Source organism: Emydura macquarii, unplaced genomic scaffold, assembly GCF_026122565.2.
Source record: "Emydura macquarii macquarii isolate MOO-44397 ecotype Brisbane River unplaced genomic scaffold, CSIRO-AGI_Emac_v2 contig_3328, whole genome shotgun sequence".
NCBI lineage: Eukaryota > Metazoa > Chordata > Testudines > Chelidae > Emydura > Emydura macquarii.
In genome coordinates this window covers 3,656,032-3,682,142 of record NW_027133465.1, presented here as the reverse complement: position 1 = coordinate 3,682,142, position 26,111 = coordinate 3,656,032, and the positions used below count along the sequence as shown (strand labels likewise).

General features: G+C 41.7%; 1 protein-coding gene across 1 annotated transcript in view; it reads left to right on the top strand.

The window, feature by feature from the left end:
• Positions 1 to 25,888, top strand: part of ACER3 (alkaline ceramidase 3) — a 75,380-nt gene extending 49,492 nt beyond the window's left edge. The window contains exons 7-11 of the mRNA XM_067533332.1: positions 7,805 to 7,863; positions 10,733 to 10,834; positions 15,866 to 15,970; positions 18,260 to 18,305; positions 18,544 to 25,888. Of these exons, the coding sequence (XP_067389433.1) occupies positions 7,805 to 7,863; positions 10,733 to 10,834; positions 15,866 to 15,970; positions 18,260 to 18,305; positions 18,544 to 18,597 (366 nt within the window). The 3' untranslated portion in view covers positions 18,598 to 25,888. The remainder of the gene's footprint in view (positions 1 to 7,804; positions 7,864 to 10,732; positions 10,835 to 15,865; positions 15,971 to 18,259; positions 18,306 to 18,543) is intronic.
• The last annotated feature ends 223 nt before the right edge of the window (positions 25,889 to 26,111 follow it).

Genomic DNA, 26,111 nt, shown 5'->3' with positions numbered 1-26,111 from the left:
GAGGATGCAGGCTAAATCCCTCAAGTGCTAATAGTTCTCTAGTGACTTCCCACAATTTGCCTCTGTGTGCCCATAAGGACAGACAAGTTCTCCCACAATTCACTGGGAAAGAGTCTAGAGCAGCTCAACGGACTGCAGCACAAAGAGCCATGGGATGTGCCCTCCAGATGTCCTAGTGACACACCTGAGCACAGCACCAGCGAGGGCACAGTATCTTGGGTAGGGCTTTGCTGTGTAGCTTCTCACAGCTGGGCTAGGCTTACTCAGGTGCTCAGACCTGGGTGCTGATCACCTGCATTAATTCTGCAGAGAAGACATACCATCACTGTGTTTGTACAGTGTCTAGCACAGTAGGGCCCTAATAGTGGATGGGGTTCCTAGACACTGCTGTAATATAAGTAATAGTTTAACATTTGAGTCCTTTTCTTCCCTATTTATTAAGCATCTTTTAGAGATTCAAGTGTGCATGTAAGTCCTGTACAATAGAAGTCTGATGTTTCTTGTACTGTAAACTGCAAATAAAACTTCCAGTTCCAAGAGATATAATGCTTAAATATTTAATGTTAAACATTTTGTCTTGGAGAAAAATATATTAACCAATAAATACTGGGTGATGTCCAAACACCCTTACTCTCTTGGTACAGTTCCTAATATCTGCAATAATATTTGAAGCTGACCAACCTATGCTAGCCAATTTAATGGAGACTGGGGCAGAAAGCCAGGAGCAGTGTAAATAAGTGGTAGGAAATAGCAGAAAACTGAGGCTGTTCTCCCTGGAAGTGCAGTCTGATGATTCTCAACTCTGCCTCTGACTTGATACAGAAAGCGATTTTGTGTCAGTCACATAACTGTCTGTATTTCGTGTGAATTTGCAAAATACTGGGCTTAGTTTTTGTAAATAATATTTAGATCCCTCAGATGAAAGGTGTTACCTGCTTTTAAGGCAAACTATTTATTGCTAATAAGCCTAAAATGTATTTTCCAAAGCAAAGGTGACAAATTGTAGCAGCCTTAATAATGTACAGCTTCATTTTTGCCACATACAGTGGAGAGGGAAGTGTTTTGCGATAACAAAAGCTGAAGAAACGCTTATGCTACTTCTTTTTATTTAAGCTACTAAGCAAACTTGCTTATGTGGCCTGCTGTTTTCTCTAGTCCAATTTAAAGCAGATGCTGTAAGAAGCAAAATTACATAAAACTATCTTTTGTGTTTTCGAAGCATTGTAATTTAAGTGATACAATTATGTAATGCCATATTTTAGAAATGCAGAGAGAAGCAACATAAAGAATTGAAGCAAATGCAAGCAAAGCTTTTAAAATAAAAATATTTTTCTTTATCTTTTGCGGGGAGGTGGGGAAGAATCTTATAATTTTTTGATTCAGTTTAGACTAGGAAATGTATGGAGGGGATTTAAGCATTACTTAAGGTTTGCTGTGTGGCTCCACTTATAATCCTTCCGCAAGAAGCTATTGTCTCATGCCTCTCCAGTTCTTATCCCTTCATTGTCACAGCAGGCTTTGTGTGTGTGGATGATGGTGTTTGGAGTGTGTTGGGAAGAGCAATTTGAGAGAGTGAGAAACTGGAACAATAAACATGAAGTCATCTTACTACTAACAAGCTACTTTACATTCTTGTTCTTTTTTTTTCAAGATGTGTCAACAATGGATGTCTTTCCACTCACAGCAATAGTCCATTTTTATCCCTACATTATTGTGACTATTTTCTATCCAAGCATTAATTTTGAGAAACCAAGTCAGTGGCTTGAAGGAAAAACGCTTTTCTTCAGTTTTTGCTCCTTCATTCTGTCTGCAGCTGCTACACAGAGTAACATTTTTAGCCCGTATTTTACCTGGATGGTGGGCTGGCCATAAGCCAGGTGTTTCTCTCGACAGAGTCCAAAGCCTTTCATACTTGTACAAAGAGCCATTGTAAGTTTGTTACATGATAAAAGCTTAATGTTGGCTACTATTTTAATCAAGATGACAGAAATCTGTCTGGATAGCAGAAATGTCTGTTCATGCGAAAATGGAGGAATCTTTAGAGATGGAAACTGTAGGTAAGAAGAATGCAGTAAGGAAAATGATTAAAACTACCAGTTGGATCTAAGGGAGTCCTTTGGTGTGCTGCATCTTTTAGTGAGCTCTCTAGCTTCAGAACAGGTCTCTTGATTTGGGTAGCAAAGGGGAATAGATCATCTTACATCTGTCCTTTTTAGAAATCAGGGTTGCGTTGAGAAAAGTGTTCATTCATTTATTGGAAATACTGAAAGCACCTCAAAGTGTACCTGTTGCACAATACTGAGGGGCACAAAGATGAAGGACTCAAGGTGTGAACCTCATCCGGACACTTAAACACAGGCAGTATGTTGCGTGTGTATCAAGCTTTCCTCCATTGGCTCAGCAGTAACAAGCGATAATTATATCAAGTCTAGCGGGGTGGTTTCTGGGTCACACATCTCCCCCAATAAAGGCAGTAAGACCTTGCTTAACAATTCTGTTCTTGCATCGATCAGAATGGAATTATGCTCGTAAATCCCTTTGTTTAGTTCTGTGCTGCAGTCGTGAATGAAAAGTAGTGACTAAAGTTGTTACTAAAACCATCAACTCCTGTTCTGAACACAAATGGGGCAGGTCTACTGTGCACTTTTTACATAGTCTGGATTGGAGCTTCACTTTAAGTACCATAAAGACTCAGGACAGAATTGATTCTGTTCTGTCACATATTGATAGTAAAATGTAGGCATTCTTGTGTATTGCCAGTCAGCATCACCTCTCCTCTTTAGTGCAAAAGGTTGACTTGAGGCTAATTCACAATCCTTCAATGGCTGCCTTTAAATTTTTGTAAAGGGATTTTTTCCCAGCTGCTTTGGTCACAATGTTGTGTTATGCCAATAACCAGTTTGTTGTTTATTTGTATTACAATAGTGCCTACACAGGCCCTACTTATTCTATTGGAAGTCTAAGCTATTTAGCCTGAAGTTTAAATAAACAAAACAAAGGGTGGGGAAAGGTGTGGAACATACAAGAAGTGTGAGTTAAATGTTGGTTTGCAAATGCCATGCTAGTTCCACAATTTGTGTATTGGCTTTGGGTTTTCAGTATAATTATTGGAGAAGTTCTGTTTATGAAATATTTATATTTAATATGGAACAAGAGTGTGAGAGCAGGGAAGCTAGGAAGGGATTAACTAAAAGGAAAAAGAAAGGAAGGTCGGGGAATGGGGAAGGAAAGAATAGAGAGGGGCATAAGGATATCACAATTTAGGGCAAGTGCACCTGTATTCTCTCTTCTGCGGTCTCTCCAGGACACACATCCCAGGCTCCTCCTATCTCTCCTGCGTAGGGACCCATGTCTCTCTCCCTCCTGACAAGAGTTTTTCCAGGCTGCACAGTTAACTGCCTACACTGTGAGCTTCCCAGCAAGCGTGACTGCTTAAATAGGCCAGCGTCCGAGCTTTGCTTTCTTTTCAAAGGCTTATGAACAGCGTAATTTCCAGCAGTTATAAGTTACCACACAGCCCTTCCTAAGCAAGCACGTTTATTCTTAAGGTGAAAGCATTACAGAAAAAAACATATTAAAAACAATAAAAGAACCTACCCACGTGCTAATAAATTTACCAGGTATCATCCCCCAACTCCAACAAGAGCTCAGGCAGGAGTCAGTTCTTCAGACACCACAACGGTAGTTTTCTGTGGGTACAAATTCATAACAGCTTTAGCTCAGAGCAAGCACACCCCAAGTAGGTTAGTCTTTCTTTTATAAAGCTTGGGCCTTTGATCTTCCGATTCTGGGACCAAGTAATCAGCAGACAATGGTCCCTTCCTCCAGGCATAGATTCAAAAGGCTGGGTTTTCACATAAACAGAGATGGAAATTTGCCTTCACCGCCCCCTAGAGATTCCCCAGGCAAACACTTGATACTGCGTCCTAGAAGTCATCCTTGTCTGGGACAAGGCCCAGGGGTCGGTCCTGGGTCCGGTTTTGTTCAACATCTTCATTAATGATCTGGAGGATGGGGTGGATTGCACCCTCAGCAAGTTTGCAGATGACACTAAGCTAGGGGGAGTGGTAGATGCCCTGGAAGGAAGAGATAGGATACAGAGGGACCTAGACAAATTGGAGGACTGAGCCAAAGGAAATCTAATGAGGTTCAACAAGGACAAGTGAAGAGTCCTCCACTTAGGATGGAAGAATCCCATGCACAGCTACAGACTGGGGACCGACGAGCTAGGCAGCAGTTCTGCAGAAAAGGACCCAGCGGTTACAGTGGATAAGAAGCTGGATGTGAGTCAGCAGTGTGCCCTGGTTGCCAAGAAGGCTAATAGCATATTGGGCTGCATTAGTAGGAGCATTGCCAGCAGATTGCGGGAAATGATTATTCCCCTCTATTCGGCATTGGTGAGGCCACATTTGGAGTATTGTGTCCAGTTTTGGGCCCCCCACTACAAAAAGGATGTGGACAAGTTGGAGAGAGTCAAGTGGAGAGCAACAAAAATTATTGGGGGGCTGGAGCACAAGACTTATGAGGAGAGGCCGAGGGAACTAGGTTTGTTTAGTCTGCAAAAGAGAAGAATGAGGGGGGATTTGATAACAGCCTTTAACTACCTGAAAGGGGGATTCCAGGGAGGATGGAGCTAGGCTGTTCTCAATGGTGGTAGATGACAGAACATGGAGCAATGGTCTCAAGTTGCAGTGGGGGAGATCTAGTTTGGATATTAGCAAAAAGTTTTTCACTAGGAGGGTGGTGAAGCACTGGAATGGGCTACCTAGGGAGGTGGTGGAATCTCCATCTTTAGAGGTTGGACTAGATGACCTCCTGAGGTCCCTTCCAACTCTAGTTTTCTATGATTCTATGACATTGTTCAGTATAGTCCTTTGAAGTGTCTCAGAGTTCCACATCCCATCTCCCTGCTAGAGAAGTTACATGCAATCCCAACCCACAATAATACATAACCCTTTGCATTTAATACAGTGGACTCCAAAAATACTTAAACTTAACTCAGTAAGGTTTTTCAAGGAATTTGCAGGAAATTGCCATATCTGTCACAGAGGACAGTTGGAATAAGGCTGAAGAAACTGAGAGGGATGGGGTGGAGGGTCATTGGAACAAACAGTCAATCAGCAGAGGGGAAAGAATGTCCAAACTAAAAACTGTAGGAAGCAGTCTGACATCACCATATTTGAATGTCCTCTCTGCGGTTGATTCTTTCTGTTCTTTCAGGCTTACGTCTCTGGGTGGTTCCACCCTGGTGTTTGCCTCTTTCCTCCAGCCCACAAGGCTGGGGGTACTGCATGGGTTCTAAAGCCTTCAGGTGAAGGAGGGTCTGAGACTTGTAGACTTCAGGCTAGAAGGGGACCATTGGTCTGCTCTCCTCCATAACACAAGCTACAGAATTTCACTCAGTGATTCCTTCATCAAGCCCGTAACTTCTGGTGGAGCTAGAACTTGTGTTTTAGACAGAGATCCAATCTTGATCTGAAGACTTGCCATGATGGAGAATTCACCACATCCCTAGCTAATTTTTCAAATTATTTCCTTTTGAGGGCTTGTTAAGATTTTTAAAAGATTTGATCAACTTTGTGAGCGAATATAAGACCAAAACCCACCCTGCTGTGTTGAAGACATTGCATTAAGGGGAGCTTATTTCAGTCCTTTAAGGATAGCTACATTTTCTCCAATCAGTAATAATAAGTTAAGGGAAATTACTCTTATCAGCTTTTAAGAAAACTCAGAAACAATGATAGGCATTTCTCCCAGAGTCTAATGTCCCATAAGTTCACTGACAATATGGAAGAGTTCCAAAGTTTTAAGCGCAATTTGTCTTCTATGGCAACAGACAATTCAACATATATTTTGGGTCTCTGGAATTGTCTCACCAGAACCTTTCCAAGAAGGGACCACATGCCCATCCTCTCTCTTGGATGGTGGAGTTGTCTTAAAATGGCTGAATGGCAAATAGAAGTGGGAGAAGAAAAGAGGAAGATTAGAAGTGTGCTGCAAAACAAAAAGGGGTTGCTTATGGAAACCTTTAAAAAATTAATATCCAAGTTATGTATGATTTGAAATACTTCTTTGCTGCTGCCTAGCTTCATGCTATGGTTTACTGGCCCAGGATTCCATGTCCATCTCACTGATTGGTGGTGTATCAGGAGAATACTGTGGAAAATGGAAGGTAGTGTGGACCAGCATATGCACCGTTGGATTGGGACTCAGGAGACCTGGGTTCTGTTCCAGCTTTGCGACCTTTGAACCGATACTGTTAGAGAAGTCCAGTTGGGACTTATGCATATGGGAAAGGAGGTGGGCAGCCATAAATTATTTCCTATTAATTTCTGTTCCTGAATTGTTGCCTTTCACTCTCGGGTGGTGTCTTTGGGTACCATCCTTCCTGAGCCATGTTCTCAGCTGGTGTCAATTATCATCGCTATCTTCAGTAATGTTATGCTGATATAGATCAGCTAAGAACTTAGCCCCTTCTTTTTTGTCTCGTTTTGCCACTTAATTTAATTGAGTGCTCTTCTTTATTGGGGCAGGAAATGTTAATCAGTGTCCCATCTCTGCCTTATGAGATTGTTACCAAACCCCACTGCCATCTGTCTTCCCATTCAGTCTCATGGCTGCTCCCCTCTGTATTATCTGCCCAGCTTTTTGCAGGACACCTCCCTGGGAACAAATACACTTGCTCGGGCTCTATTGACTGAGATTTAGAACGCTGGGCTGGGAGCATTCAGTTCCAGCAACACTTTATCCTACAGCACCTCTCTTTTTGAGGTTGCCAGGTGCTCGTTCTCTGATTGACCAAGTGAAGCTTCCATGCAACAGCAGCAGGTTTCTCAGCAAAATAAGATGTACTAAAAGGAGAGAGAGAAGGAGCGTTTAAACAAAAGAGACGCTTTGCATACGCTAAGTTAGGTGTGTGTTCTCAGCTGAAGTTGCAAAAAGTTAACTTGTTCCAAAGAGCAATTTGCGGTGCTGATACCACAGTCAAGTGTTCCATCCTCATGCTCTCCTGAGAGAGCGAGTGTCCCCGTCCTCTGTTTATAAAACCCTGCTGGTGGACCCGTTGCCATATGCGGAGAGGTAACTTACTCCCAGTGTTGTGTTAACTGCAAGACCGTCCTTAGACAAAACCTCAATGCTAAACACTATGTTCCAGTTCACTTAGAATGCTCTCTTGGGCTTTGCTGACTGGTAGACAGAGTGAGGCCTGTTAGGATTTCTGCTTTCAATAATGCTGCATGGTATCAGTAGTCTCAAATGCTGTCCGTGAAGGAGTTGCTAATTTAGACACAGTCCAAGGCCACTGTCATTTTGTAGGCCTGGATTAACGCGCAGAGAGCAGGGATGACCTGGTGATGTACTCCCTAATCACAACTCAACTGCAGGATGCTGTGACTACCCTTCGAGCTGTGAACTGCGCTGTTCCTTGTCTGTACCATAGTGACTAGGATACACGCATGCTGCCTAGTGCTTGTTTCTAATTCAGTTCCTGACATGTCTCTGAAATCTGGATTTTCCTATCTCCAAAAAAGAGCTGAACCTCTCCAACAGTTGTACGTGGACATAACCACACTTTTGGAGGCTTTTTGTACTGTGGTTTTGTTTTTGTCTAGAAACTTAAAAGGGGAAAAACTATCCTCTATACTGAGAATAGACAAAATGAGGATTTATAAAAGTCAGAAAAGATACTGTAGGTGATAAACCAACAAAGGGTTTGTTTTCTTTTGTGTTACTATGGTATGCAAACACTGTAATACCTGCCTGTTATACACTAACACTGAATTTTATCTCCACTTTCCTGCAGATTATGTATGGAGCACTGGTTTCTATTATAGTACTACGGTCTGTATATATTGTATTGTGGTAAGTGACTGTTTATTTAGCTCAGCATTACAAGTAGATCTATTCTAAGTGTTTACATCTAACAGGTATGCATTTTACAAACAACTTAATAGGAGAATTTGGCATTACTGACCACTTCTCTAAGTGAGTGAGAGATACAGGGTCACCTTGTGGCAGTGATTCATGTCTTTCAGCACAGATATTTGATTGACATTAGTGTGTGCCTTCAAATAAGCCTGAACCACACATATTTGTGATTAATGGCTTTTTACAACTGTTTTAGTGTTAGTTTTGGACCATTAGCTTGTAGATTCCTTCAGGAACAGGAACTATATCTTCCTTCATGTTTTCTAAAGTACTGCAAATACTGTCAGTGCTCAAACAATAATACTGGTAGCTAGGTGAAGCGGGGGTCAGTAACTGAGTTAAACACTTCCTCAGTTAATGTTTTCCCTGCAGCCCAGTACTTAAAATTAGAATGTAAAGTTCTTGCCCGCTAAAAGGTTAAAGTTTTATTGAAGTTCCGCTTTTGAATGGGTAAAGTATGATGTATGTGAAGTTGGGAATTTAAATTTTTTTTTCAAATGAAAAGGAATGGTATCAAAAAGGTTGGAAGAACTGAGTAAGAAGTACCAGTGAAAAGAGTCTCTTGACAATACTGAAGAAAGAGAGAGAACAGCCAGTGTGAATAACTATATTAAATTAAGTTTCTAAGTTCACTTTTTGCTCCCTCCTCTCTTTTGTGTTTCTCCTACTTGAGTGATCTCTTCGCTCAACGATTCAGATAAACTGATAATTAGCACTAAGCAATATATATCCCTGTTCAATTTTTCTACTGTAAAAAAGTGTGTGTTTGTGTGTGTTTGTTTTTTTTATCAACTTAGGTTTGCTGTCTTTCCAGCCCTGTAAATCCCAACAACTCTGCTTGTTTCTCCAACATCTTCTCTTGTATATTCTGCTATCACCCCAATTAAAATGTGTAAAACGAAACCTGTCCTCCTCTTACCCCACCTTCCTCTGTTACATCATTCCCTCCTTCTCTCATATCCAGATCCTTGCCATATCCTGAAATTATTTCCTCCACATCCCCAAACTTCATCCCTTCCTGAACTCTGCTGCCCTGAGGCACAGTCTAGTGCCTTAACTACAAAAACATCTTTCGTTTACCTACTCCTCTCTTCCCCAAATCCATCCAAACCTGCCCCTAAGATCTTTGTCTTCTGTTACTCAAATTGTGCCCCACCCTTCCTTAGACTCCTGCTCTGGGTTCCACTCTTTGTGCTCACAGGTCACCAGAACTCTTGAGAGCTATGCTTCTACCTATGTCCATTCACTGTCCGCCTCTCGTTCCCCCGTACTCCCCATAATTTCCAATTGCTCTTAGGGTCTCTTTCGCCCAGTCCCACATTGTGCCTTCATTTATGCAGCTCTGTGTTCATGGACCAGAGTCATAATTAATAATGCATGTTAACCCCATTCTCTCTCCTCCTCCATGAAATACATCACCCCATCTATTTAGTGAGCCATTCCAGCTATAATTAACCATATATAATGTATGCCTTTCTCTGTTCTTTCTTATGTTTGGCTTACTCTGCCCTTAAATCATAAGCTCTTTGGATAAGGGCGTTTTGGTGGCTTGGCTCAGCTTGCCTATTATATTTATGGGACTAAATAAACTCTAGTTAGAAATCAACCTGCTGATGATGTGAATGGGTGTTGTGTTTACCCCCTCGGTAATATGCGTCATGTTTATCTGATGTGTTTGCCTTGAGGAAAAAGTATCTACAAGCTTATAAATGACATGCCTAATGCCAGTCGCTAGTCACCAGTCCCCGTACCTCCAAAATGTGTATTAACAAGTAACACTACAATCAAAGAATTTTATTTACATCGTAAGAAACCCTATCCATTTGTCTTGATGCAGGATATAGTCTTATCAGCAATATTTCTGTTTCTATAGATGATAAATCACAGTGACAAAAATAATGCAAAAGACAATAAGCAACTCAGGAATGCGTCTTAAACCCAAATCTGAACTCTGTATTCATGGTGTTAAAAATAACATGAACTATGTTTCATGGTAGCTTCTTGGGATTGGAATTGAACATTTCTGACGACTTGTCATAGTGTTGGCAAAGGAACAAACTTCACCTACTTCGACTAAAAAATAAATGATTCTGTGGCCTACATGAATGCCAGCAGTAAGATTGGGTTTATTAACAATGTGCCTTGTTGTGTCTGTGATTCTTCAGCACATTTGTCTTGTATCCTCAATGGAATTTTTTTCCTAATGGCTCTTGTTAGTAAAACACAATATGAAATTACTTTTTCTAAAACCGTCTCCTGGGCTAGTGGTTGGCCTTGCTATACTGTTTATCTAAAAGCTGCAATAATTTCTGCTTTGAATGTTAAAGGGACATAATCTGCTTAACAAAACAAAACAAAAAACCACAACGTTTCTGTCTGAAACTCTCTTACCTACCTCTATTATAAGTAATACCAAAGAAATAATTGAAAGAGATTAGGGGAGAGGGGAAATTCTTTCAGTTTAGTCCATGCATTGGAATAGTCAGTTTAATTGTTTCCCCTCTTGGGGTTTTTTTTTTTTTTTCTTTCACACATAGCTGTCAGAGTAAGAAACATTTTAGGGGAAAAATCAGGGAAAACATGAGTGAAAACCCCCAAAATAGCAGGGGACTTGGATTATGTTTTACCTTTAATTCACTTTTTAAAATGTGATTAGATTTCAAGTTGATGGTGTCCCTTTAAAATAATTTTAAACTTTTTTTTCCACCAGGCATTTAACTTGTAAATAGTGTAATAGTTATGCATGTTTTAAATGCAGTCCGTATCCTAAAAACTAAATTGCACTTTACTTCTCTCCCCCTAGGGTATACCCATGGCTTAGGGGTCTGGGCTATACATCCTTAAGCGTATTTTTAATGGGATTTTTTCTTTGGAATGTAGACAACATTTTCTGTGATAAATTAAGGTAAGCATTTTCAATGTGTGTGCAGATCTTTTAAGCTTTGAGTTCCATGGCTTTATTTGTTTTCTGCAGAATAATTCTTCTGATATATGCGGTATAGGCCCCTCAGAATATTTAAAAGTGTTTTATCCAACCTGCTTTTGACTAGCTTTAGCAACATGGTACATCGCTAAAGGCTGTTCAGATTCGAACCATTCTTAATGTTAAAGATGGTTTCCTGATGTAGAAATTCTGGAATTGGAATTTAACTGGTAATTTGACTGGTAGCCCTTGAGGTGGAATAGTAAATATTTTGCTTATCTACAGCTACCTTGAAACTAGTTCTTTAAGAAATTGGAAACGTGTATATATACATATATATATTTTAGCACCTCTTTCATAGACTGAGGGTCTTGATGCTTAATCATTAGTCGTTTCTTTACTTAAATACACACACAAGTTTGACAGCACTTCCCTCAAAGCATCGGTGGTAAGAGAACACTTCTGTGGGTTAGGATAGGTTATAGTAGGTCAACTTACAGCCACCGCAGTAATTACTGCAGTGGTTCATGTCCACACTATCCTCTCTGGGTCAGTGGTGCACGTTCGCACTAGGGGCACTTCCACCGACCTAAGAGGGGCAATGTGGGGAGCTGAGAAACCAGTGTCTCAGGTTCCTGGTGAGAGCCTGGCTGCCCCACCCCCTGCCGCACCCAGTTCCCTGCCGGGACTTGGGGAAAGCTGCCCGGGGCTTCTCACCCCCAGGGAGAAGGGTCCAGCTGCTCCAGCTTCTCGGCCCACCCACTCCCCAGAGCGGCCTTGTCAATATCGGAACTCACCTGGCCCTGAAATTGACAAGGCTGCGGAGAGCAGGGTCCAAAGCTGCCCGGGTTTCTTGTGCTGACTCCCAGCTGGGAGCGGGGTCCAGCTGCCCCACTTGAGGCAGCTGGGCTCTAGCTGCTTGGCTTTCCTGTCAATTTCACAGCTTCTGCCAACAGCCGATGTAAGGGACACAGTGTCTACACAGACACTGCATCGCCCTAACTACACCGACATAAGCCTTACACCTGTCATGGAGGTGGAGTTGTTATGTCGATGTCATAGGGCCCTTACATCGGCGGGAGGAAGATTGTAGTGTAGACACTGACATAAGTAGGTTGATGTAAACTGCCTGACTTGTGAAACTGTGTAGTGTAGACCGGCCCCATCTCCGTACTCCTAGCTGTAGACGGGCTAGAGTTTGGATAGCTCAAAATGCCAACAGCTTTTTATTTCGTAAGAAGGCACCTGGGGTTGCCTGTGCTGTGGAACTATGGGATATGTCTCTACTGCAATTAAACCCATGGCTGGCCTGTGTGAGCTTGGACTGCCAGGCTGTAAAATTGGAACATAGATATTTGGACTCAGGTCAGAGTCCAGCCTCTGGTACCACATGAGGGGAAAGGGTCCTAGACCGTGGGCTCCACCCTGATCCCAAACTTCTACACCTCAATTTTACAGTCCCGCGGTCCAAGCCAGCTGACACGGGCCAGCTATGGGTGTTTAACTGAAGTATAGACATACCCATAGTGACCTCTAGGGCCTGCACCATTTGATTTTTCTTGCCACTGGTAGTAAAGGGGCTTCCATAGGTTAACTGCTGCTGACTGTTCTGGAGTCAGAACTGTGCGCTCAGTGTTACTCAGCCATCTGGGTGGGACATTTTCTTTTTTGTTTTTGCCTTTGTCTCATTCTAGACTTTACAAAAGCTTACTGTGGTCACTAAAGAGATTTTGAGGGCCTTTCCTTTGCTGCGGCCTGTGCTTCTCAGCCTCTAAGTTTGTCTGAGTGAGCTTTAATCTTATTCTCTTTCAAGGTTTTGCCTTTTTTTTCTTCTTCCTCTTCTATTTCTCAGGAATATGTCAAAAGTAGCAGCCCTGCAAGTTCAGGACACATCCAATATAAGTATACGTCTGTCAATTAATAAACAGCGACCCCACTCTTTGAGAAGGTTCAGAGTGAATCACAGCTGATTAGCCTGACACAGTTGCATCATTTTGGGCATTCATGGCTTGGCTTGACATTTGAAGACTCTCCTGGCCTCCTCACAACATCTCCGGTCAATTCAAAATGCAAAGTCAACCAGGAAGGCCTCAAAGACAGAAAAGCCACTGTCACGTTTCAGAGCTGGATGTCAAATCTATGCATGCTAGAGCACAGGTCTGATGAGATAGGTCCTGAATGAGGTATCATTCTTGAAGTGAACAGCTGCCCACAGTATTAACTCCCTTGGTGCATCCTAATAGTAGTACAAAACACCAATTTGAAGGGTTTTTATTTATCTCGCTATAAGGACAGGTTGAGGCCTGCATCAAGAAGATCCCTGTTGACTCCCGTGATCTCACCACTTCTGCCCCCACACAGTCTTTGGGCCTCTACTGACTCCAACTTTGACAGCATTGCACTGGAGGGTTACTATATTGGGCCCAGAACCCGGCAAGGCATGTTGTATAATTTGTACATTTTGTGGCTATTGATGTATGCGCCATGTTTGGCAAGCTGAAACTTGGTCCCAGTAGAGTTGTCTTGGAGCTTCCAGAGCTGGGAGTGTGCCAACTGTGTCTGTTAGCACAAATGACAGGGTGTACGTTGAAGCTGCAGGTACGAGCATCAGGGCTGACTATTTTTTCAGCCATACTGGAACAACAATGAGGTCAAAACCATGCCATCAATGGAGGGAGTCTGTCCGGTAATTACTAGAGGCCTGCGTTTTGCCTTTTAGTAGATTGCATCAGTAGCTAGAAAGCACCTTCTTCCATCTCCAGTTGGCAAAAGGAAAACATGTCAGTGCTGCCTACCATGCAATGTGTGTTGCTGCCTGTTGCAGTAATTTTTAATTAAACTGGACCTGTTCCATAGCTTTAATCAGAAGTCCCTGGGGCTTTGAAATCTCCAGGGGTGACTCATTACAGGTGGTGCCCTTGGAGAAGACCTGTTTTCTTGCTTGTAATTTTTATTCTCTGGAAGTCTTAAGTTAGGAGTAAGGATAAGACTTTATCGCGGAAGTTACAGATTCCATGACTTCCAGAGACCTCTGTGAAATTAGCTTTGAGCTTCCACCCCGTGACCTCGGGCCGAAGAGCAGGGGTGGCCGGTGGGGGGCCCTGCAGCCCTGAGCCACCACCAGGGAACCCCGGAGCCCAAAGCCCCAAGCTGATGCGGGTGGCGGCCCTGCAGCTCGGAGCCGTGAGCAGCAGGGGATGTCAGAGCCCCAGGGTCCCTTCACTGCCCGCAGGAGCTCTGGGGTCCCTACCACCCATGGCAGCTGCCGGTGGGGGTCCCCTGAGCTCCCAGCTGCCACGGGGGGAACGCCACAGCTCCCAGTCACAACGGGGTGACCCCACAACCCCAAGCCACAGCGGGGCACCCCAGCCTGGACCTCCCCCCAGCTCCCAGCAGCTGCACCCCTCCAGCTGCTGCCCTGTTATTTTTAGTAAAAGTCATGGACAGGTCCCAGCTTCTGTGAATTTTTGAATATTGCCTGTGACCCGTCTGTGACTTTTACTAAAAATAACCATGACAAAATCTTAACCTTAGTTATGAGTCTCACTAACTCACCCACCTCCTCTTAAATTGCAGGGTTTTGTAATCTTTTTGTACTTCACTTCTGTAACACGTTTCAACTTCCACAAAGAATGGAAGGGATGGAAATACTAAAGGTTGCTATGGGTCCACAGCTGGCTTAGCACAGAGCGCTCTAGGATGGAGCCACCAACTTCTGAAATGTGAGCTCTGGGAGCTCTTGCTGATCAAGAGCTATGAGCATAGACCCAGGAGCGCTGATGTGTTCCATGTACCCTTGTGGAGTTTCCCCTTTCGTAATGCAGGATGACGTTAACGTGGCAATTTAGGGACACAGTTGGGTCTGCACAAGTATATCCACCTCACCCAGCATTAGCACAAACTAGTTTGCAGTGGCTACAGAGCCACCAGAAACGTTGTTTTGCATTACTTCCTAAATACAATCAGCTACAGTAGCAACGTTTTGTGATTGAATGTGAAAAGGTAGGGAAAGATATTTACACTGAGTCCCTCCACCTCAAATTCAAACAAACTTAATCAGACTTAGAACATATTGTTCTCTAGAACGCTGTGGTGAGGAAGAGGAGCGGAGACTGTTCTCTCTCTGCTTTGTCCTCTTCCCTACTTACTTTCTTCCTTTAGAAGTGCTAAGTGTCAGCCAACTGGGCAGAGCATTTCAGTCTTTGCCTGGAATTCTGCTGCCCAGCTGCAAAACTCTTCAGCACAAAGGGTTTGTCTACATGGCAATAAAACACCCGCAGCTGGCCCCTGTCATCTGACTTGAGCTCCCATGGCTCAGCTACAGGGCTGTAAAATTGCAGTGTAGATATCTGGCCTCGGGCTGGAGCACAGCTCCTGGGGCCCTGCATACCCAACGTCACTCTGAGTTGTATATCAGGCAGTTGCTGTCCCTGGTGCTTTGGTTCTCAGCTGGCCAGTCTGCCCTGGCCTCACACTCGGAAGGAGAAAAAGGCGAGACAAACTTCATATGAGGTTGGTGAGTGGGAGTGAGGTGGCTACCAGACCCGGAGAAGTGGGTCTGCAATGTTGTTGAAGCCATGTCAGTCCCAGGATATTAGAGAGGCAAGATGGGTGAGGTAATATATTTATTGGACCAACTTTTGTTGGTGAAAGAGACATGCTTTCAAACTTACACAGAGCTCTTCAGTTGGTTTCCATTTCCTTTCTCAAGCCCTCTGTTTTTTCACACAGGCCAGGAAACTGCCAGTTTGTGGGGAAGGGAAGTAAAATGCATTAGGACTTTCTGGTGTGTCTCAGTGATTTTCCAAATCTATGAGAAGACTGGTTCAGCAAACATCTTCCCAAACTAGCGATAGAAAAAAATGTAGTCATTGTTACTGACTTCCTAAAGATTGAACCCGTGAAATACATGACTGAGATACAGAAACAGTAACATGATCTGACAAGCGAACACTGCTTCACGGGACTGTCTAGTCTGGATAAAAATGTACTGCATGGTGTTTCTTTGAACAGGGACTTACGAGAGAAGATGCCTCCTGTCGTGGGAGCCGTGACACAGTTTCATGCTTGGTGGCACATCCTTACCGGCCTCGGCTCTTACCTTCATATCCTACTAAGGTAGGAAACAGCCTTTTTCCCCATAGCTCATTAAGCAAAGTATGTGATGTTTCTATAAATAGTTTTAGATTTAAGTTGCTAGCTGGGAGTGCATCATTTTAGAGTAACAGACACACTAGGTAGTAAAATAATAGCTGTTCCATAATTGTGCTTTGTTCTGCGGGGATTGGGGAATTTACCTTGATGGGGTTTTCTGTAATTGGTAGAGAAATCTCTCTAAGAAGACTGCATGCTATATATTAGAGTGCAGAAGTGTATCGCAGGTCTTCATGTTGGAGGGTGGATTGCAATATATAATGGGAATCATGTGGTTTTTGTCTGTCTAGCTGTGAAAATGCCAATGCATTTGAGGTTGTAATGCTTCATTTTTCAAACATAAGATATTAACTTACATTTTTGTATTCCTTTGGGTTGCAATCCTGCAAACTGTGACACTTCTGCTTAACTTTATGTGAGCACTATCACTGCTGAAAACTGGTGCAGATATCTCATGGAGCAGGGAGATGTTGGTGCTGTCTTCATGTAAAATACTACATTTAGGTCTGGGCACCTGTGATTTCAGTGGGACTACACATGGGAGTGAAGTTAAGAATGAGCATAAGTATTTGCAAGAATGAAGCTTAATTCACACACAGGGCAGGTGCTCTTCACATTTTTTCAAACTTTTTTTCAAGCTTTTGGCTCTTTCTTTACAGTTGTCTATTGTAGGTAGGAATTAGAACCAGGCTTATGTTGCAATTTAAAATATTTTTGTTGCTTATTCACAAAGTGTCATCAAAATTGCTTTATCTCTTATCTGAACTATAAAATAAAATATCTTTAAAAGATATTCCAGCTACTGTATGAATTTTAATCACTTCTCAAACACTTTTTTCCATACTGAGATCAGAGTTGGGTTTTTTGTTTTTTTTTGGCCAGTTATAAAGCTGGTTATTTTTCTTTTGATTCTTTCAGTAGGGACAGTCCCAAAAGCCTCCTTCTGATAGCGTTTTTTGCTGTCCTCTTGAATATGCCTACTCAGTGTAGAAGGCAGGTGCTTTGCTACTCTGAACAGCTTGAGTACACCTAGATATATAAATTCTTCACAGAAAGCAAATTCATGCAGACAGTTTAGGCTAGATTTGTAGTACTGTAAATGGAAAATAATTTTGTTTTTGCATGCATTACCCTTTGGAGTGTTTTTCCAGACGAGCTAAATGCTTTTCCTATTGTATAATTTTTCTAGTGCTTTTTCCAGTCTAGTCTTAAATTTCTGAAGTAGCAGGGTTTTTATCAGATTATTCCATAGTCTGCGATCTCAGTGTAAGTTTTTTTTCCTAGTATTTAGCCAATTTTGGTTAATTTTATCCTCTCCTTCTACAGTAGTTTATATGCTTTTGTATCAAGATAAATAATCCTTATCACTCTTTGCTGTTTACAGGCTTCAAATATTTGTAGACTTTCATCATTGTTATAAAGCATTCTAAATTAAACACGTGTAGGAGCTAGGAAGTCCTAAATTCGAATCCTGGCTCTTTCAGTGAGTTGCTGAGGTGCACTTCAGGGCCTCAGTTTTCCTAAGAGACTTGCCCAATGTCACACACTAATGAATGCTAAAGTCTTTAATAACACCCATCTCTCCTGCCCCAGAACACTGCTCCAAGAACTAGACCATGCAACCTTCCATTGGCTAATGTTCAGTGTTGTACAAATGCTGAGGGTGAATGGGATTGTCAGATGTTCCCAGCATGGTTTCTGAAAGTGCAAATTATGCCTCCTTTCCACACTGTTTAAGTAGACACAATGGGAGGAGGGGGAGGATGAGCACAAGCGTAAAACCTGAGAGCAAGCTGTGCTGTCTTTGATCAATTCATGTAATTTTGCTCAGCACCCTGGTGACTCAGAGGGCGTGTGCTCTCCCACCCTCCAGGCTGGGGCGGGACAAGTCCTTGATCTCTGTTTCCCCTGTGGGTTCCTCTCTCCCTTTCCTTGAGGGTGGACATGGGGAGACACAGCAGCTCTTCAGCATCCAGGCTCACTTGCTGCTGTGTGGCAATCAGTAAAACAATGATCTGTGACTAGTCCTTTCTTTGTGCCGAGTAAACTGGGGCAGGAGAAGCTGAGCTGTGATCACAGAAGTGCTCCTGGCACAGTCAGGGAATCATGAGGATCACTTCTGTCAGCAGTGCTCCACTTGCTCTGGAGTGACAAAGCCTTAAGTATAGTTGTGTACATTGATTGTGTGGCACTTTGGTTGGTAAATGCTCATTATTCAGCAATGCATCTTATGAAAGGATTTCTCTCCCCTAGCTTATACACAAGGACACTTTTCCTGAAGTACAGGCCAAAGGTGAAGGTAAGCTGACAAACACTTTGTACTTGTTGATCCAGTGTGGAAGTGAGCCGTTCAGTTGGCTTATGCTTAAGCATGCTTCTGGGCTCGTTGGCCCTGCCTTCCCATTTCTAGCTTTGTTTTTACATTGCATTCTGTGCATTCATTCCAAGAAACATACCTGAAATCCAGGGAATCTGTATTTCATCCGTTCTGAAAGGCTACGGTGCAAGAAAATCTTGTTCTCCCCTTTTCTTTTCAGTTTGTTTTTGGAATATGGCCTATTCTTCTTGTGGAACCCCCCAAGAAGTACTGACTGAGAGATCCAACCAACTAAGTGTGACCACTGGCTAAAAGAAATTCTACAACTGTTGAGGCTGATTGATGTGTCAAAATTAGGCATCCGCTCAAGAGTTCTGCAGCAGTAAATGGACTTCTCCGTGTGACCGGTATTGCCAGGCCTAGCGCAGAGTGAAGAGTCGGTGCATTATGGGAATAATGTTTAGAACAGTTTTATTGTTAAGGTATTAAAACAAAATTAAGACACAATATTTTTGTGTATATATTGTATAGCTAAAGATATTGGGCTAATATTTCGTGCTGGTCACAGAAACCTTACCATTTTTGGAAATGGGTTGCATATGTTTTCATTCAGTTGTCCGTCTGAATTATGAAAATGGTAGGCCAAGTGATGGCCAGTCTAAGTATCCAGGGGGCCTATAGTGAACGGAATCCTTCATCTGAACTAATTCAAGCCTGCACTAGTACACAGTTTAGTGAGGTATGGAATTATTCAGGGCTCTCTTCTACCCAGATTACATGTGGCTATTTGCATTAATAAAGGAGGAGTGGGAAGCATAGAGAAATTTTATTAAATTAGGTCAGTCTCCCATTTTCTTCTCGGTATGCGAGACCCATAGGGATTATTTTCCAGCGGTGCCTGGGGAGACGGCATGACAATTAAATGGCTCAAGGACTCTTTAAAAAGGGTTGTAGAGTCATTTAGACATTCTTGCTATGAATGTGAAGAAACTTAAAATCTGTCCCAAGTCCTTCTAACTTGTGTGAGAATTCAGGAGGCCATTTCTGGTAATTCTGCATATCCCTAGCAAGTACTGGACTCCTTTTTCTAACCCGGCCTTCATTTTGCAAATCACATTGATACTCTCAAATTCACAGCCACTTAATTTAATTGTAATTTATATACATGTTGGTCTAGCTTTAAATTCTCTCCCGCCTCCCCCATTTTACAATCTTACAAATATTTGCCTGATTTTCAGCGGTGCTAAGTACGCTTCACTCGCACTGACTTCAGCTGGAGTGAACGGTGCTCAGTACTTATGAAATTCAGGCCTTTTGGGGGGTCTCTTCAGCATAATTGACAACATGCTAAAATCATTCACGTCTATTAATCTTTCTTTGACTCACTTATCCCCTGGAAAATTTAAGACACATCCTCATAGCTCTTTTCCCTGGCATTGACTCAACCTCTGGGTCCTTGTCGGATCCCATGTCCTTGACACATCCCATATGTCTGTATTTTGTCCACCCGGTTGATTAAAACATAATAAAATTAATAAACATAAAGAAAATAGTTCAGTTAGATTAACAGATTTATCAATATATGCCCCACATTTAACAGCTTGGTTTTAGCCCTTTAGACTTGAGGGAGGGGCTCTCCCAATGTATGTTAAAGGGCTCTCTGGAACCACACTAGGCAACTTGGCTTCTCTGATCTCCTTCGAAGAACTTTATTTTTTCTCTCTTGCCCTGCATGGCACACAAACAGGAAATAGCTGGGACTGTTTTGGAAATTCCTTTGCCTTTGTATATTCATTCAGGATGCAGCTGAATATTTCCCATAGCAGCAGGGCCCAGTAATGCACCTGTCAAGCTGCTTCGAAGAACTGCAAAGTCTTGGCCATGTCATTTTGTTGGTTTGTTTTGCTTCTTCAAAGGTCCGACTAGAACCTGTAATGTACAATCAATACTAACCCAAATTCTCTTTTCCTTTTCATGCGTTTCTCTCTCTCTCTCTCTGCTATTTACTTACACGTTTTAGGGGGTTTCTACAGCACCGCTATCAGTACATAAATCTTGAAATGGAGGTTTGACTAGCACTTGGCAGCTAGCTTGCGGTCAGTCTGAATGTTATCTTAATAGATCTGCAAACTAAACAGCGAAAGCCATAAGTCAGAATAGCATCTCTGTTCAGGGAGGGTGCTTGAGTCCCATTGAAATCAATGAGAATTAAGCATGGGCTTTCCTGAATTGGGCACCTTAATTATCTGGAAAAAATAGTTTCTGAGAAGAGCTTTGCAATCAGTTTAGAAAATACAACTAAAGATGGTGCTTGTTCTCCTCCACCAAACTCCAGAAAGCAGGCCTGTACCCCACCCTGGACTAGTCGTGCTTTTGGTTCTTTTTAGTCACCTGTACCACAAATGGGAGTTAAGCACATTCTTTGCTTAAGAGCCAGAAGCATCATCCCATAGCTGCAGTTCTGCTTTGTATCTGCGACATATAGAACATATCCACAGTCACTGGTGGCCTCCTGGTTACTTAATATTTTCTAAAACCTTTTTTTTTTTTTTCCAGTGGCCTTATTTTTCTCATTGCAGAGTTTGGGGGTTATGTATTTTTGGGACTTATCTGTGTATGTGCAGTAACTGCCATGTGCTAAAAGCCAATTTCCTGACAAAGAGATGTCTCCGTGCTTGTATAAGATGCATTTAAAGAAACTTGCTCAACATCCTACATGCTTGTGAGAAGCAAGATAGCATATTCAGATCTAGTAAAATTAATTTGTCAGGATGTCAAATAAGTTTTCACGTGTCTTGTCAGTTTTGTGCTGCTGATTGACTTTTGCTCAAAAAAAGTAAAAATAGTTTGGGGTTTCTGTGTTAAGCTTAACGTTTTGCAAGCTGGTTTATTCTTTCTCTTTAAGTAGCCAAAACACCCACTTTTCCCCTAAGAGCATCTCTTCAAGACATTTCCACTACATAAAGAATGTAATCAGGCTACAGATCTTACTAAGGGGTCTTTCGTGAAGCTGCTGTATGTTGGCAGGAGAGCATCTCCCGCCGACATAGCACTGTCCACACCGGTGTGTTTGTCGGTGAAACTTACGTCGGTTGGGGCGGGTGTGTTTCGCACCCCTGACTGATGAAAGTTTTACCAACAAAAGTGCTAGTATAGACATAGCCTTAGATATATGTAAGCCTCTAACTCCAAACTATAATCTAAAATTATGGATGTTTTGGGAAGCACTACCTTACAAAATTGTAAGTGGTTTTGCAAATGGCAGGACAGAATAAGCTTTATATTCTTATTTCAAACATCGGGAAATCCAGACGGCCTTTTTCAGTTGCTTGAAAAATTAGATCTACCAAACTACAGTGTAAGAAACATGTATGTATCTGCTACATTGCTACTTGTTTATATTCCTTATGTGACTATGCAGATCAAAGAGGCATTTGTTTTCTGAGGCCTGGTGTACACCTAAAACTTAGCTCAACCTAGCTATGTTCACAGGAGTGTGGTTGCCCACCCCAAGACATGTGGTTAAGCCAATTTAAGCCTCAGCATAGACACCGCTAGGTTGACCTAGTTACTGCCTCTCCAGAGGATTTACTACAGTGATGCAAAAACCTCTTCTGTCTCTGTAGCATCTACACTAGAGCACTACAGAGCACAGCTGTACTTGTGTCACTGTAGTTCCTGAAGTATAGATATATCCTTAGAGCAGCTGGTCTCAAACTTTTAGCGTGTGCTATATCTGACAAGACAGTGTTACATGGACCTTCTTCCGTCCCATTTGTGAGCTCACAACATGACTGTGGCTGTTACTGACATGGAAAAGTAACATTAGCAAAGTAGCCAAGTGTGTCTGCATGCAATTTAAAGGTTGGAAACTTTAACTCTGTGGCCTATGTCATGCAAGAAGTCGGGCTAGATGATCATACTGGTCATTTCTGGCCTTAAAAAGATCTATGAAAAAGCAGAAGGGCCTTTACCATGTGACCAGTCAACTCCCCAGTGGATCATCAGCAAGTGTGTCTCAGACAACCTCTGCCTTAGAAACATTAGGCCATTTAACTTTCTCTGACCATAAAAATCAAAACCACACTGTTTTCCCATACATCAGGAGTCAGGATTTTTCCGATGCAGCTCAGCAATGAAAAGTGCTTTTGCAACAAATATAGGATGTGGCAGATTCAGACCTGCCAGCGAGGAGAAATCTGACCTACATCTTACTTGAAGGCAGAAATTCAACTTGGCTAACAGTATTAGTTATCTCCAGAACTCTTCCTTATGGGAGAGGAAATGTTTCTTCCCTCAGCTCTGACGCCAGGAGATGCACGAACAGCAAGTGTTTAGAAGAAACTGATCATTTTAAAAGCACCATAGAGTTAGAATGTTGAATATGCAATAGAATTATCACTTGCACATCTACCTCTACCATGTATGTCACATACTATCAGTGCCCTTAATTTAACAATGCAGAAAGAAAGACAAGTTGCCTAACTCAGACCTCGCAACAATAACAGGATTGCAACAGTATTGAACTAATCTGTGGCTGAATATATTAGCTCTCGTAAGGGGACGTGTCAAATGTCTATCAGAGACTCTCTGGTTATACATTTGATCCTATTCGTCTGCACTCAGATTGGACTAACTTTTTTAGTGGGTGTTATGAACAGAAGGACCTCAGGATCACAGCCTTAATTCTAGATATCTGAATTTAACCTGTTTGCCAATATATCTGTGCTTTTATGTTACCTTTCGGTGGCTTAATAAATATAAATATATCACTTGTATGTTGTATGATAGGTAGTAAGCACATGATGGTAAAAATACTATTTTATAAGTACTCTTTTGCCCTCTGGCTCTAAAACTATAATGTGTTCACTCGTTGGCATGACACGTTAAGCTAAAGGAAAAGTTTTAAACGACTTGATTTTTTTTGTTTTTGTCTGAATTTGACTGCGTGCAACATCTAGGTCCCAACAGCTGATTACATTTATCAGACACAAAAATAAAAGTGGGGAGGCTAATGCTACCAGCCAAGGGTCTCTTACAAAATAGGAGCCTAAAGTTAGGTGTCTAAGTCCATGAACAAGTGGCTCGACTTTTAAACATGGAAGGCACCCCAGCTTCCACTCCCCTCAAGGATTATGACACTTAGCTGCCTTGTTTACTGTGTATTCAGCAATTGGGCATTAATCACTCATGTTTTTTAAATGCATTTTATCCATTAGGAATTTAAAATCAATTAATTTAATATTTTTGGCATCTAATGGCAAGAAGGTGAATGGTCAGGAGGAACACTTCATACTGGAAGATTTTTTTCTTAAATTATGATTGCTCAGGAAGTGACTAAGTAATGGCATTCTTTTCCTCAACAGTTCTGTGGTTCTGAGAGTCAGACCTTCTTTATTTTGCAGACATTAAGGCCTAATCTTGTAATGGACAATATGCAAATGAAGCAGTCCCTTGATTTCCACGGGGCTGCACTTGTGTGATGTAAATTTACAGGACTGGGGTTTAAATGTATAGTTCTGTTAATGCTGCAGAACCAGTATGGCTTTAGAAGGAACATTCTAACTGCTGAAACATTTACTGATGGAAGGTAAAAGTCAGGAGAACATAGTAAATCTTAACTGAAGTCAATGAGAGAATAAACACAGACTCCCACAGCATCCGTTTTAGTCACTTTTCCTGATCACTGCACTTTAGACAACTGTGTGTAACAGGCTTGAATGTTTTGAAGCTTATATGTTTAACTATTGATTCTGAATTATTTACCATGGAGGTACTGTGGACAGAATATTTTATCCAATACATTGTATATTACTCTAATGTACCTTTATGTGGATGGAGCATAGAATGGATTGTTCTGCAGACGAACACAAATGTTTCTTGCATGTCAGGGATGTTCTCTACCTTTTCTTTTGAAAGTCCTATAATAAAACGACAGAGTTAAGTTTAGAACGTTTTTTGTCATTGAGCATGCAAAACGACACACCATTAGCTGCTGCTGCTAAGTGCCTGAGTTTTCTCAGTGACTATGTTCTCAGAGCATGAAATGGTATTGTTTTTCTTGGATATTGTGGACAAGATCCCAGAGGGCGGTGGTCTTTGTTATATCATTATTTAGCTATTACAAAAAGTCCTATAACGCAGAGTTCAGATTGTGTGATCCAGCATTATTCTGCCTTGTTTCTCAGCTAGCACAAGAAGCATAATTTCCATACATCTCTTACTATCAGAGTGTGATTTAGTTGAGATTTTCAAAGCCAACTAGGGGACTTAACCACACAACTCCCATTTCTTTCAATGGGAGTTGTGTGGCTAAATCTCTACTGCCCTTGGTCTTGCAATTTGATAGTGCATGGGTGGAGAGCTGCTTTCGTGGAGAGTCCTACTGGATTCAAGGGAGTCCCAGGCAGGCGCGACCTCTGGCAGGCTATCAGGTATGGAATCAGGGCCTAAATCCCCTGGGTTGGCTCTGAAAATCTGTTTTCACTTGTAGGAGCCGTTTAGCTACTTTCAGTTACAAATATGTCATTACAGTTTCGCAGTGAAATGATTTGGTCAGAAACTGAATTCAGTCCAGTTTGTATAGGCCTTTAACCCAGCACATGCACATTTTGTGCACACACAATCCCACAACTGTTGAGCACAAATCAGGTAGTTACCTGTCTTGAGAATCAACCTTTGAGGTTTTGCAAGTGAAAGTTTAATGACTCATTTGATTATCCGGCATGTCATGAATCTGGCCCTAGTTCAGCAAAGCATTTAAGCATCATTTTGAGAATGGTCTTAAGTCCATCCTTTTTCTACAAACCTCTGAACACAGGAAGTCCCCTGGAATGAGATTTGAGAATGTGCTTGCTTAAATGCTCTGCTGAATAGGGACAGATTTTTGCATGTGCTTAAACTGCTTTGCTGAATTGAAGTCTCAGTTCCTGTCTTGCAACAGAATTTTACTACAGTGTTTGATTGACCATGCACAGTATTGTTCCCAGGGTTGAGTAAAGGGAGATTCAAGGAGCGTAAGCAACAGTTACTGAGTGATTTGGTTACTGCTTTTTTCATGTTCTGTCAAATTGATGTTGACTCTGTTGAACCCAGGTTAATGCACTGATAATGTATTGTTTACTGTTTAGAAAATAAATGATCTATCCAGTTGTGATAGACATGGAATAGCCAATGTGTTACGTGACCAAACTTTCTAACATCAACATTACTTGTTTTAATGTAATATTTGTTTTCAAATTTAAAGTATTATTGCAGATGAATTCACTGTGAGAAAAAAAACCAACATAAATAGGGGTTGATTATATGTAATAGCAGTTGTACTAAGAAACGTTTAATAAATATTTTGATATACTGTACTCAGTCTTCATATGGAAACAACTGGCAACGAACCATAGGCTTATATGTATCAACTTTTTGTTTTGCAAAACACATCAGCTTTGAGATATTTAAGTATAATGTATTTAATCTATTATCCATGCTGCTTTCAAATACTAATTGTCTTTATAGTTAAAATTATTAAAGAATTAATTATTAAAGAATTAAATAAAACTTTTTGTAAAGTTTCCTGTGATTTCTGTTGCACTGAGCTACATCTGGAAGGATGATTTTATCAGTCCTGTTTAACATCTGAAAGGATACGTGCCTCTGTTTAAAAAGCACACACTTGGAATCTGGTGGCTTGAATTTGTGCTTATGCCCTGCCATCCAGCAAGGAGAAAAGGATTGGCTTTCTATTTATTTGAGTTCAGTGTCATTTAAAAAAAAAAATTAAAATTACTATTTTAG